A 12,398-nucleotide genomic window follows, 5' to 3' on the forward strand; every position below is an offset into this window, starting at 1 on the left:
TTGCTTCCCATCTGAAAATTTGCACTAGATTGGGGAAAAGTAGATGAAAGACAGGTACATTAAATTCACTTCAGTCACATGTATTTAATATGTGCATGTTTTTAAACTGGTTCATTTTGGTAATATAATAATCTTCCTGAACTATAATCGGTTGCAGATTGTAATCATTACAATGATTGAACACTTTTTCTTTGTGTCTGTTGGAGAGTTTTTCCAAGATGGTGCATCACAGTTTTCAATCCTTACCATAAAATTCATTCCTTGGCCACTGACTTCATCCGTCTTCCTGGCAATTGTCTTACGATTGTAAACCTCATCACAATTTTTGATACACTATACCTGAGGATGAATTTCAAAACATCCTTCACATCATGAAGATAGTGTATCTTCACCTCCATAAACACCACCTGACTCCTTCCCTGCCTCAGTTTATTTGCTACTGCAACCCTCATCAATATCCTTGTTGCCCTCAGACTTCATAATTCCAGAAGACCCATGACTGGTCTCAATTTTTTGGCTTTTCTCTGCCTGACTAGGTCATCCAAAACTTTGTTCTCAGTGTCTTAATTTCAGCCAAGCCCAGTCAGCTTATCCTGTGCTCACGCACCCATGTTGGCACTTAGTTAAGCAAGTCTATAAATCCCAGCCTTGTAGCCTTGTCCCAACCATCTCTCATCACCTCGTGCCTTGCAACTCTAATTTTTTTTATTGTTTCAACAGTAGTGGCTGTGCCTTAGTGCTGAAACCTGTTCTACTTGTCCTTCTCTAAACTTTTCTGTCTTCTATCTTTTTAAAAATGCCTTTAAAGTGCTCTGTAAAACCTATGTTTTGATCAGTCATTTAGCTCCTATAACCTTGCATGTTTCACTGTCAAATTTTGTTTCATAATTTTCATATGATGCACATTGGGCTGCTCTACCACATTAGAGGAATTGCTTCTGGTCTGTGGTGTCACACTTGTTGAGATTAGAGTATAGATGTGTCCAGATCACTGCTGTGGGTATCTCCGACTGCGTTGTCCTTTCTCCTGGATTGGCTACTGTTGATCCACAAGTCTGACTGTGACCCATCCCCTGGAGTGCAGGGGCACAGATCCGTGAGTGACGATACCCCAAGCAGACTTTGGCCAATTCACTGGACTGGAATCGGAGACAGACCGTGACTTGCTGCAACCTGTTACCAATGAAACGCCACAGGGATTAGTGCAGGAGCCACAATTGGTTACCATGTCTACTAAGACTTAGTTGAGGAGAGTACTGGAGGAAGTTTGCAGATGGCACAAAGGTAAGTAGGAAGGCAAGTGGTGATGATGACACAGAATACAGAGGGATATAAATCACTAGGCCAAAACTTGGCAGATGAAATGTGAGGTTATGCACTTCAGGAATAACAGAGGAGCTGCGTATGTTTTAAATGGAGAAAGACTGCAGAAAGCTACAGAACAATGAGAATTTTAAACACCTTGTCCATGTATCACAAACAGCTAGCATCCTAAATGGAATGTTGTCCTTAATTTTAGCAAAACATACTACTTCTATGCTCCATTTCACTCCTTTAAAATAATCAGGGCACTAGTCAGAGCCCAGCCAGTGGACATGATCGATTTGAACTTGCGGCATGTCTTTTACAAGGTGCCACTCCAGAGGCTGCTAAATTAGATAAGAGCCCATGGTGTTAGGGGTAAAACACTGGCATGGATCAAGGGTTGGCTGACCAACAGAACACCGAGTGGGCAGGATGGCAGTTGATGACTGGTGGAATTCTACAGGAGTCAGTGTTGGGACCACTAGATTAGAGTGGTGCTGGAAAAGCACAGCAGGTCAGGCAGCAACCGAGGAGCAGGAAAATCGACGTTTTGGGCAAAAGCCCTTCAGGACCCAAAACGTCGCTTTTCCTGCTCCTCTGATGCTGCCTCACCTGTGTTTTTCCAGAGCCGCTCTAATCTAGACTCTGATTTCCAACATCTGCAGTCTTCACTTTTGCCCGGTGTTGGGACCACAACTATTCACGTTATACGTTAACGAGCTGGATAAAGGAATGGAGGGCATTGTTGCTAAGTTTGCAGATTATGCAAAGCCAAGTGGTTTCGAGGAAGCAGGGAAACTTCAGGAGGCCTTGGACGGGCTAGGAGAGTGGGAAGAGAAGTTGCAGATGGAATACAATGTGGGGAAAATGTGAAGTTGTGCATTTTAGTAGAAAGAATGGATGTATAGACTATTTTCTAAATGGGAAAGGTTTCAGAAATCTGAAGTGCAAAGGGACTTGGGAGTCTTAGTTCAGGATTCTCTTAAGGTTAACATGCAATTCATGATTAGGGAGACAAATGCAATGTTAGCATTTATTTCAAGAGGGCCAAAACATGAGCAGAGATGTTCTGATACTGTGTAAGGCTCTGGTCAGACCGCATTTGAAATATTATGATTTAGCTTTGGGTCCTGTTTCAAAGGAAAGTTACGCTGGCATTTGAGTAGGCCCAGAGGAAGTTTATAAGGATGATCCTGGGGAGGACAAGTTTGTCATGAGTAGCAGTTTTCTTCAGCCAGAGAATGGTGAATCAATGGAATTTGGCATCCACAGCCTTCTGTGGAAATAAAACATCGAATGTATTTGTAACAGAGATAGGTTCTTGAAGGCAGGAGAATGGGGTTGAGAAACAAATCAGCCAAGATCAGAACAAGAATTCTTTCAATCCCCTCAACCTTCTGATCCTTGCCTTTCTCCAAGGGGAAAGAATTTTTGCGACGAACTATCTGTGCCCCTCATCATCTTATGCACATCAATCTGGTCCCTTCTCAGTCTTCCATGCTCGAAGGAAAACTACCATAGCATATCCTGTGTCTCTTCATAACTGAAACATTTCCGCCTTCTCAACATCCTGGTGAATCTCCTGTACACCAGGAGGGGTGCAATCATATCGTTCCTATGGTGTTGTAACCAGAGCCACATATTGTGCTCTATGCATGGCCTCGTTCCATCATAACTTCGTCTCTCTTGTATTCAGTGCCTCAACTTTTAAAACCATCTGTTCCATATTCCTTCTTAGCCACCTTATCTACCTGTCCTGTTGCCTTTAAGAATCTCTGAACATGCAAATCAGTTCATCATATACTCCCTTGCCTTATTATTGCTCCCAAAGTGCTTCATCTTGTACTTTGCAAGGTTAAGTTTAACTTGCCATTGCACTCTGCCCCTCTGATCAGCCTGTATATGTTGTCCTGTAGTGTAAAGTTTTCCTCCTCATTATTTACCACATTGCCATATTTTGTCATCTGCAAACTTACTGATCAAACCCCCAGTGTTCATGTCTGCCTCAGTAGCTTACACTACAAACAGCTATGAACCCAACACCGAACCCTGCTAAACCCCACTGAATGCAGGCTTCCACTCACAAAAACAACCATTGGCCATCACCCTCTGTCTTCTGCTGTTAAGCCACTTACTCATCCAATTTGATAAATTGCTCTGGATCCCAGGGGCTTTTACTTTCTTGACCAGTCTCCCTTTGTGACAGGTAGTCACACAGAAATATGCCTCATAGAAATCCATGTAGACTATATCAGTTGCACTAACTTCATCCACACGTTTAGTCGTCAGCTCAAAAAAAATTAATCAAACTTGTCAGTCATGGTCTATCCCTGACAAAGCCATGTTGACCATTCTTGAGAAATGCTGTCCAAGTCTAATTTAGTTTTGTCCCTCAGTTTTTTCCCAAACCCTCCCCTGCCTAATGTTGGAAATATTAGTTTTCATATCTGGCTCAAAGTAAGATTGCTGTGATAGTTGAAGGTCAGTCATTTCAACCACCGTGTATTGCTGCAAAAGTTCTTCAGGTCACTGAATCAAATACAGCCATCTTCAGCTGCCTCGTCAGTGACCTTGCCTCCATCAAAAAGTCAGAAGTGAGGATGTTTATTCATTATTGTGCAATGTTCAATATCATTCACGAGAACTTAGATATTCAAGTGGTCTTTATCCAAGTGCAGCAAGAAGTAGACATCTGGGCTTGGGCTGATAAAGCGGCATGTAACATGATTCCCATAATAGTGCCAGACTAACCTCCCTTAGACATTGTGTAATACTGTTCCTGAATACTCCATCTACATTGTTGGGTGACCACTGAGTAAAGCTGAAGTGCATTGTGGCTTGAAATTGTGCAATGAGTTGCCTCCTGTCCATTATGTACAAGGCACCGATCAGGAGTACTTTACACTTCTTTGGATGAATGAATATGCAAGAAGTTTGACAACAAGCAGGACAAAGCCAATGCTTGACATATACCCCACCTGAAACATTCGCTTGCCCAACAGTTTATCAACAGTGACAGCAATGTACCCAAAACAAGTAAGTACTAGATACTGGAACTCAGCAAGATTTCTTTGACAGCACCTTCCAAACTCATGAACTCTACCATCCCAAAGGATACGGCAACAAATGTTCCTGTAAGTTCCCCTCCAAGCATCATCCTGACTTGCATCTATGTCACGGTCCCTTCGCTGTCACTTGGTCAAAATCCTGGAACTTCACTCCTAACCGCACTTGGTATAATTACACCAAATGAATGGTAGTGGTTCAAGGCAGTAGATTCCCTCCTTAAGCAAAATTAGGGTTGGGCCACAAATGCTGGACCTGGCATTGTTACCACTGTTATGTGAAAGAATAACAAAACAGCTTTGATTCAATAAGGAAGTTTGCATATGAGAAATTACAGGACAGGTGAGGTTATTCTGTTGGTGATTGTACTGTCCAGAGTAATCACGTTTTTTCTCAATTTTTAAAAATTCTTCCTTTTGGTTTGTTACATCTCCATTTAAATTCTGTACTGGTTTCTCTAACCTGGCCATTGTCATGAAACATCATGTAATTTAAACAGCTGTTAATTCAACAACCTTCTCAAGGACAACTCAGGACAGGCAATAAATACTAGCCAGCTATTGGCAAACACGTCCATCAAGAATCTTTTTAAAAAAGAACCTTCCTCAAATTATCATTAACTGAAAGCTGGGCATCTTACCAGAAATCATCTCCTCATAGAAACTTGGTTTGTAAATGGACCATCACCGATATAAAAAAATAGCTTTTCTTCCCAAAAGCAGGAAGGCCAGCACATTGTAATACTAGGTATAATGTATGGGTGGCAAAGAAATAAACGTATTCATCTGCAAACTTCTACAAGTATTCGATATAGCATTGGAAGGGACATTGCAGTCTTACTGTTTGCCTCCTCTCACTCAGGCTAAGAATTCAGTTCCCATTAGGGGTTTGAACACAGCCTAGGCTGACACTGAATTGTCATTGTGGTTTCTTCTGAATGAGTGTTAAACCAAGAGCATATCTGCGTGTTTAGCTAGATCAGAAAGGAATCCCATTGCACTTGCGTTCTTCCAGTATCTAGGCCATAGTTACATGTACTGATAGATGGGTGAACATAGGGATGTTCAATGGAAGAAAGAAGGAAGGGAGAGGAATGTTGTTGAACTTAGGGCTATTTAGATTAGATTAGATTCCCTACAGTGTGGAAGCAGGCCCTTTGGCCCAACAAGTCCACACCGACCCTCCGAAGAGCAACCCACCTAGACCCATTTGTCTATTCACCCCTGACTAATGCACCTAACTATGGGCAACTTAGCATGGCCAATTCACCTAATCTGCACATTTTTGGAATGTGGGAGGGAAGTGGAGCACCCGCAGGAAACCCACGCAGACATGGGGAAAATGTGCAAACTCCACCCAGACGGTTGCCCAAGGTGGGAATTGAACCCGGGTCCCTGGCACTGTGAGATCGTAGTGCTAACCACTGAGCCACCGTACCACCCTTTATGCCACCATTAAGCCAGTGTATGTTTCATTAGTGACATTTTTTTAAGAATCTGAAAACTTAGGTATTTACTAAAAGGAGGCGGCTACAAATTTCAAACTTGAAAATCAAAAGAATTTTTTCCACAAACATCAAAGCATATGGATAGTCATAATTACTTCCAAAGTTAAGATGAGCAGTTAAGATATTTAAAGTGCAATAAGAATACATTCTCTAAAGCAAACTTAATTGCTTAACTTTTCTTCTACACCCATTTGACAGAAAGCAAATAGACCTAAGTCAGATATTTATCCACATTAGGAAAATTACACACTTAGTCTGAGTGCTATTTTGATAGTTGCCCTAGAAACTAGGAAAAGTAGCCAACATGAAGTTAATTCACTTCATGTCACTTATGAGTGTGGTTACTTGAAGTTAGAAAATTCGGTGTGCTGGCTAAAGTAGTTCAGAACTTGATTAATTGAATGATTTCTAAATGGTGGTTAGCACTGCTGCCTCACAGCACTAGGATCACAGGTTCAATTCTAGCTGTTGTGGTTCTGTTCGCCGAGCTGGGAACTTGTCTTGCAAACGTTTCGTCCTTTGTCCAGATGACATCCTCAGTGCTTGGGAACCTTCTGTGATGTTTCCTCCAGCATTTATAGTGGCCTGTCTCTGCCGCTTCCGGTTGTCAGTTCCAGCTGTCCGTTGTAGTGGCCGGTATATTGGGTCCAGGTCGATGTGTTTGTTGATAGAGTCTGTGGATGAGTGCCATGCCTCTAGGAATTCCCTGGCTGTTCTCTGTTTGGCTTGCCCTATAATGGTAGTGTTGTCCCAGTCGAATTCATGTTGCTTGTCATCTGTGTGTGGGGCTACTAAGGATAGCTGGTCGTGACGTTTTTTGGCTAGTTGGTGTTCATGGATACGGATCGTTAGCTGTCTTCCTGTTTGTCCTATGTAGTGTTTGGTGCAGTCCTTGCATGGGATTTTGTACACTACATTGGTTTTGCTCATGTTGGGTATCGGGTCTTTCGTTCTGGTGAGTTGTTGTCTAAGAGTGGCTGTTGGTTTGTGTGCTGTTATGAGTCCTAGTGGTCGCAGTAGTCTGGCTGTCAGTTCTGAAATGCTCCTGATGTATGGTAGCGTGGCTAGTCCTTTGGGTTGCAGCATGTCCTCGTTACGTTGTCTTTCTCTTAGGCATCTGTTGATGAAATTGCGAGGGTATACATTTTTGGTGAATACCTTGTATAGGTGTTCCTCTTCCTCTTTTTGCAGTTCTGGTGTGCTGCAGTGTGTTGTGGCCCTTTTGAATAGTGTCTTGATGCAACTTTGTTTGTGTGTGTTGGGGTGGTTGCTTTCATAGTTTAGGACTTGGTCTGTGTGTGTGGCTTTCCTGTAAACCTTTGTGGTGAATTCTCCGTTCGGTGTTCTCTGTACCATCACGTCTAGGACATTACAGCGGACATCTGGAACTGACAACTGGAAGCGGCAGAGACAGGCCACTATAAATGCCAGAGAAAACAGCACAGGAGCGCTTCACAGGAGGCTCCCAAGCACTGAGGATGTCACCTAGACAGGGGACGAAACGTTTGCAAGACACACTCCCAGCTCGGCAAACAGAACCACAACAACGAGCACCCGAGCTACATATCTTCTCCCAAACTTTCAATTCTAGCCTCGGGTGACTGTCTGTGTGGAGTTTGCACATTCTCCCCTTGTCTGCATGGGTTCTCTTCCGGGTGTTCTGGTTTCCTCCCACAGACCAAAGACGTGCAAGTCAAGTGAATTGGCCATGCTAAATTGCCCATAATGTTAGATGCATTAGTCAAAGGGAAATGGGACTGGGTGGGTTACTCTTCGGAGGGTTGGTGTGGACTTGGTGGGTCAAAGGGCCTGTTTTCACACTGAAGGGAATCTAATCTAATCTAAAGGTGATTTGAACTTCATGAGATAGCCAAGCTGAGGAGAATATTTCAGGACTCGCAAATTAGAGTATTAGAATCAGGAGTGTTACTAAGATATTAGCAATTCTTGCGTTGAACTGGGAGAGTACAACTGAAAGATGGTGAGAGGAGATTTGAAGGGAAAATCTTGATAAACTAAATGGAAGGTCCAAGAAATCTCAACCTAGGGCAACTATCAAAATAGTACTCAGACTAAGTGTGTAATTTTCCTATTGTGGATAAATATCTGACTTAGGTCTATTTGCTGTCTGTCAAATGGGTGTAGAAGAAAAGTTAAGCAATTAAGTTTGCTTTAGAGAATGTATTCTTATTGCACTTTAAATATCTTAACTGCTCATCTTAACTTTGGAAGTAATTATGACTATCCATATGCTTTGATGTTTGTGGAAAAAATCTTTTGATTTTCAAGTTTGAAATTTGTAACCGCCTCCTTTTAGTAAATACCTAAGTTTTCAGATTCTTAAAAAAATTTAACTAATCTCTACTGAGTATAAACTTTTTGTCAAAACTCACTACCAGCTTAATATATCTCAGTTTGTTTTCTAATTAGTTCTTTTCTAATATGTTGTCAATATATGTTCTGATCAGTTCATGATTTGTTAATTTTCAATGAGCTACAATCAAATATATTCACTGCAGATATTTGGATTAGTTAATTACTTTTGATAAATGTGTTTATATCCAAAGTATTCATTTCCTCACAGGCTAAGTGAGGCAGTAGGACCAACAGAGACATCAATAGCCCCAAGGAGAAGACCAAAAGCCACTGTTAGTGCTGTAAATACAAATGTTTTACCAATCCAGAAAACGGTAACTCCAATGAAAACTGTAATCTCAAGTGCCTGTGGAAATCTTGGCCGAAAAGGTAATTCTCCATATTCTACAATTTTAGATCCCCAATTTTAAATTAAAGTGGGAAATTTCATAATTGGAAGCAACATAAATTTTCAAATCATGAATATTTTGCACAATGTACCATACTACATATGCATTTTGGTACTTGGGTAAGGATGTATAATTTGGAAAGGAATTCTTTCTATGGAAATTTGCTTACGGTTTAAATCCAGTGACACTGTCTTTCTGGAGCTATGTACAATGTCTGTGAAGACAATATGGCATATTTGTAAGTTAGGCCATTGAATCGAAGGGAATTAGAAAATTTAGACAAAAATGAGGATTGACACTAGAATCCATGTGTTGAAGTGCCTCCCTGGCATCTCTGCTCCTGAGTCTAGAGATATTTTACGGGACAAGGAGGTTCTCTAGTTTTAAAGCTTGGGAGAAGATTTGTAGCTCGGGTGCTCATTGTTGTGGTTCTGTTCACCGAGCTGGGAATTTGTCTTGCAAACGTTTCGTCCCCTGTCTAGGTGACATCCTCAGTGCTTGGGAGCCTCCTGTGAAGCGCTTCTGTGCTGTTTCCTCCGGCATTTATAGCGGCCTGTCTCTGCCGCTTCCGGTTGTCAGTTCCAGCTGTCTGTTGTAGTGGCCGGTATTTTGGGTCCAGGTCGATGTGTTTGTTGATAGAGTCTGTGGATGAGTGCCATGCTTCTAGGAATTCCCTGGCGTTCTCTGTTTGGCTTGCCCTATAATGGTAGTGTTGTCCCAGTCGAATTCATGTTGCTTGTCATCTGTGTGTGGGGCTACTAAGGATAGCTGGTCGTGTCGTTTCGTGGCTAGTTGGTGTTCATGGATACGGATCGTTAGCTGTCTTCCTGTTTGTCCTATGTCGTGTTTTGTGCAGTCATTGCATGGGATTTTGTACACTACATTGGTTTTGCTCATGTTGGGTATCGGGTCCTTCATTCTGGTGAGTTGTTGTCTGAGAGTGGCTGTTGGTTTGTGTGCTGTTATGAGTCCTAGTGGTCGCAGTAGTCTGGCTGTCAGTTCGGAAATGCTCCTGATATGGCTAGTCCTTTGGGTTGCGGCATGTCCTCGTTCCGTTGTCTTTCTCTTAGGCATCTGTTGATGAAATTGCGAGGGTATCTGTTTTTGGCGAATACCTTGTAGAGGTGTTCCTCTTCCTCTTTTTGCAGTTCTGGTGTGCTGCAGTGTGTTGTGGCCCTTTTAAATAGTGTCTTGATGCAACTTTGTTTGTGTGTGTTGGGGTGGTTGCTTTCATAGTTTAGGACTTGGTCCTAAACCAATGTAGTGTACAAAATCCCATGCAAGGACTGCACAAAACACTACATAGGACAAACAAGAAGACAGCTAACAATCCGTATCCACGAACACCAAATAGCCACGAAATGACACGACCAGGTATCCTTAGTAGCCACACACATGGATGACAAGCAACATGAATTCGACTGGGACAACACTACCAATATAGGGCAAGCCAAACAGAACAGCCAGGGAATTCCTACAGGCATGCCACTCATCCACAGACTCTATCAACAAACACATCGACCTGGACCCAATATACCGGCCACTACAGCAGACAGCTGGAACTGACAACCGGAAGCGGCAGAGACAGGCCACTATAAATGCCAGAGGAAACATCACAGAAGCGCTTCACAGGAGGTTCCCAAGCACTGAGGATGTCACCTAGATAGGTGAGGACCCATGGTGTTCGAGGTGAGCTGCTGGGATGGATTGAGGATTGGCTATCTAACAGAAGGCAGAGAGTTGGGATAAAAGGTTCTTTTTCAGAATGGCTGCCGGTGACGAGCGGTGTCCCGCAGGGTTTGGTGCTGGGGCCACAGCTGTTCGCATTATATATTAATGATTTGGATGAGGGAACCGGGGGCATTCTAGCGAAGTTTGCCGATGATACGAAGTTAGGTGGACAGGCAGGTAGTACTGAGGAAGTGGGGAGGCTACAGAAGGATCTAGACAGGTTGGGAGAGTGGTCCAGGAAATGGCTGATGGAATTTAACGTGAGCAAGTGCGAGGTCTTGCACTTTGGCAAAAAGAATAAAAGCATGGACAACTTTCTAAATGGTGAGAAAATTAATAAAGCCAAAGCACAAAGGGATCTGGGAGTGGTAGTCGAGGATTCTCTAAAGGTAAACATGCAGGTTGAGTCTGTGATTAAGAAAGCGAATGCAATGTTGTCTCTTATCTCAAGAGGGTTGGAATATAAAAGCAGAGATGTACTACTAAGACTTTATAAAGCTCTGGTTAGGCCCCATTTGGAGTACTGTGTCCAGTTTTGGTCCCCACACCTCAGGAAGGACATACTGGCACTGGAACGTGTCCAGCGGAGATTCACACGGATGATCCCTGGAATGACAGGTCTAGAATATGAGGAACGGCTGAGGATACTGGGATTGTATTCGTTGGAGTTTAGAAGATTAAGGGGAGATCTAATAGAGACGTACAAAATAATACATGGCTTTGAAAAGGTGGATGCTAGGAAATTGTTTCCGTTAGGCGAGGAGACTAGGACCCGTGGACACAGCCTTAGAATTAGAGGGGGTCATTTCAGAACAGAAATGCGGAGACATTTCTTCAGCCAGAGAGTGGTGGGCCTGTGGAATTCATTGCCACGGAGTGCAGTGGAAGCCGGGACGCTAAATGTCTTCAAGGCCGAGATTGATAGGTTCTTGTTGTCTAGAGGAATTAAGGGCTACGGGGAGAATGCTGGCAAGTGGAGCTGAAATGCGCATCAGCCATGATTGCATGGCGGAGTGGACTCGATGGGCCGAATGGCCTTACTTCCACTCCTATGTCTTATGGTCTTATAGGGGGTGACACGTTTGCAAGACAGGTTCTCTAGTTTGTTCTGCAATGGTAATTCTTCATTAAGGATAGATTTATGGTCTCTATCTCTGGAAAAAGCGAGAAACTTCAGGTCTCTGGCACTGTTGCTCAGAAGGGAAGTGAGGGAAATAGAAAAGCGCTAGTGGTAGGGGACTGTTTAGTTAGACGGATTAACAGGAGATTTTGTGGTCAGGAACTGGACTCCCGGAAGGTGTGTTGCCTTCAAACATACACAACCAAAGTTGATGTAGAATTGAACAGATATAAAATATTAATTCTCTGCCTGTGTAATAATTTCTGAATAGCTGATTAAATGAAAACGAGTTGCTCTGCAATATATAATTCACTGTCTTGTAGTTGATTTGTAAAATGTGGTTTGACATTCTAGGCTGGATTTTATTGTCCCTCGTTGGTATATTTGAAGGCATCTTAAAATGAAGGAGGGAACCTTCCTACTGCGTTGCATCCCAGCATTGACCTGTCTCCCACCTTGTTAGGTAGGGAGGTGCCAAACAGATTGTCTGCACTTAAGCCTTCTCAGGCTTTTAAGTGGACAATTAATGCCCCCTATCTATATGTTAACTCACCCAGCTGGCCAGTTTGTTCTTGACCAGATTTGGATCTTTAAGTCCGTGTCCCATCATCACTGCCTTGCAGGTCCCAGCAGTGGTCAAGGTCAGTTCTTGAGCTACTGAGACTACAGAACCGCTGGCAAACCATAAAGGAATGGAAATACCACTTTAAAGTGATTTAGTTCCACTCCCAGTATAACGTTACTTTGGAGCAGCCGGGTTTTGGCTGGTAGATCAATGGCCAATCTTTTGGTCAGAAATGCAGGGAATGCAGCAAGCCATAAAATCCAGTCTGTTGGGTAAGAACATATGAACTAGGAATAGGTCATTTGGCCTCGAGCCTATTCTGCCATTCAGTAAGATAAT

General features: G+C 42.8%; 1 protein-coding gene across 3 annotated transcripts in view; it reads left to right on the plus strand.

Moving 5' to 3' along the window:
- The window catches only part of bmp2k (BMP2 inducible kinase), a 103,576-nt gene that overhangs the window by 63,901 nt on the left and 27,277 nt on the right, over positions 1–12,398 (plus strand). For all 3 annotated transcript variants that reach the window (XM_072591744.1, XM_072591749.1, XM_072591776.1), the window contains one exon: positions 8,463–8,623. In XM_072591744.1, coding sequence (XP_072447845.1) covers positions 8,463–8,623 — 161 coding nt within the window. The remainder of the gene's footprint in view (positions 1–8,462; positions 8,624–12,398) is intronic.

This window comes from Chiloscyllium punctatum, chromosome 1, assembly GCF_047496795.1.
Source record: "Chiloscyllium punctatum isolate Juve2018m chromosome 1, sChiPun1.3, whole genome shotgun sequence".
NCBI lineage: Eukaryota > Metazoa > Chordata > Chondrichthyes > Orectolobiformes > Hemiscylliidae > Chiloscyllium > Chiloscyllium punctatum.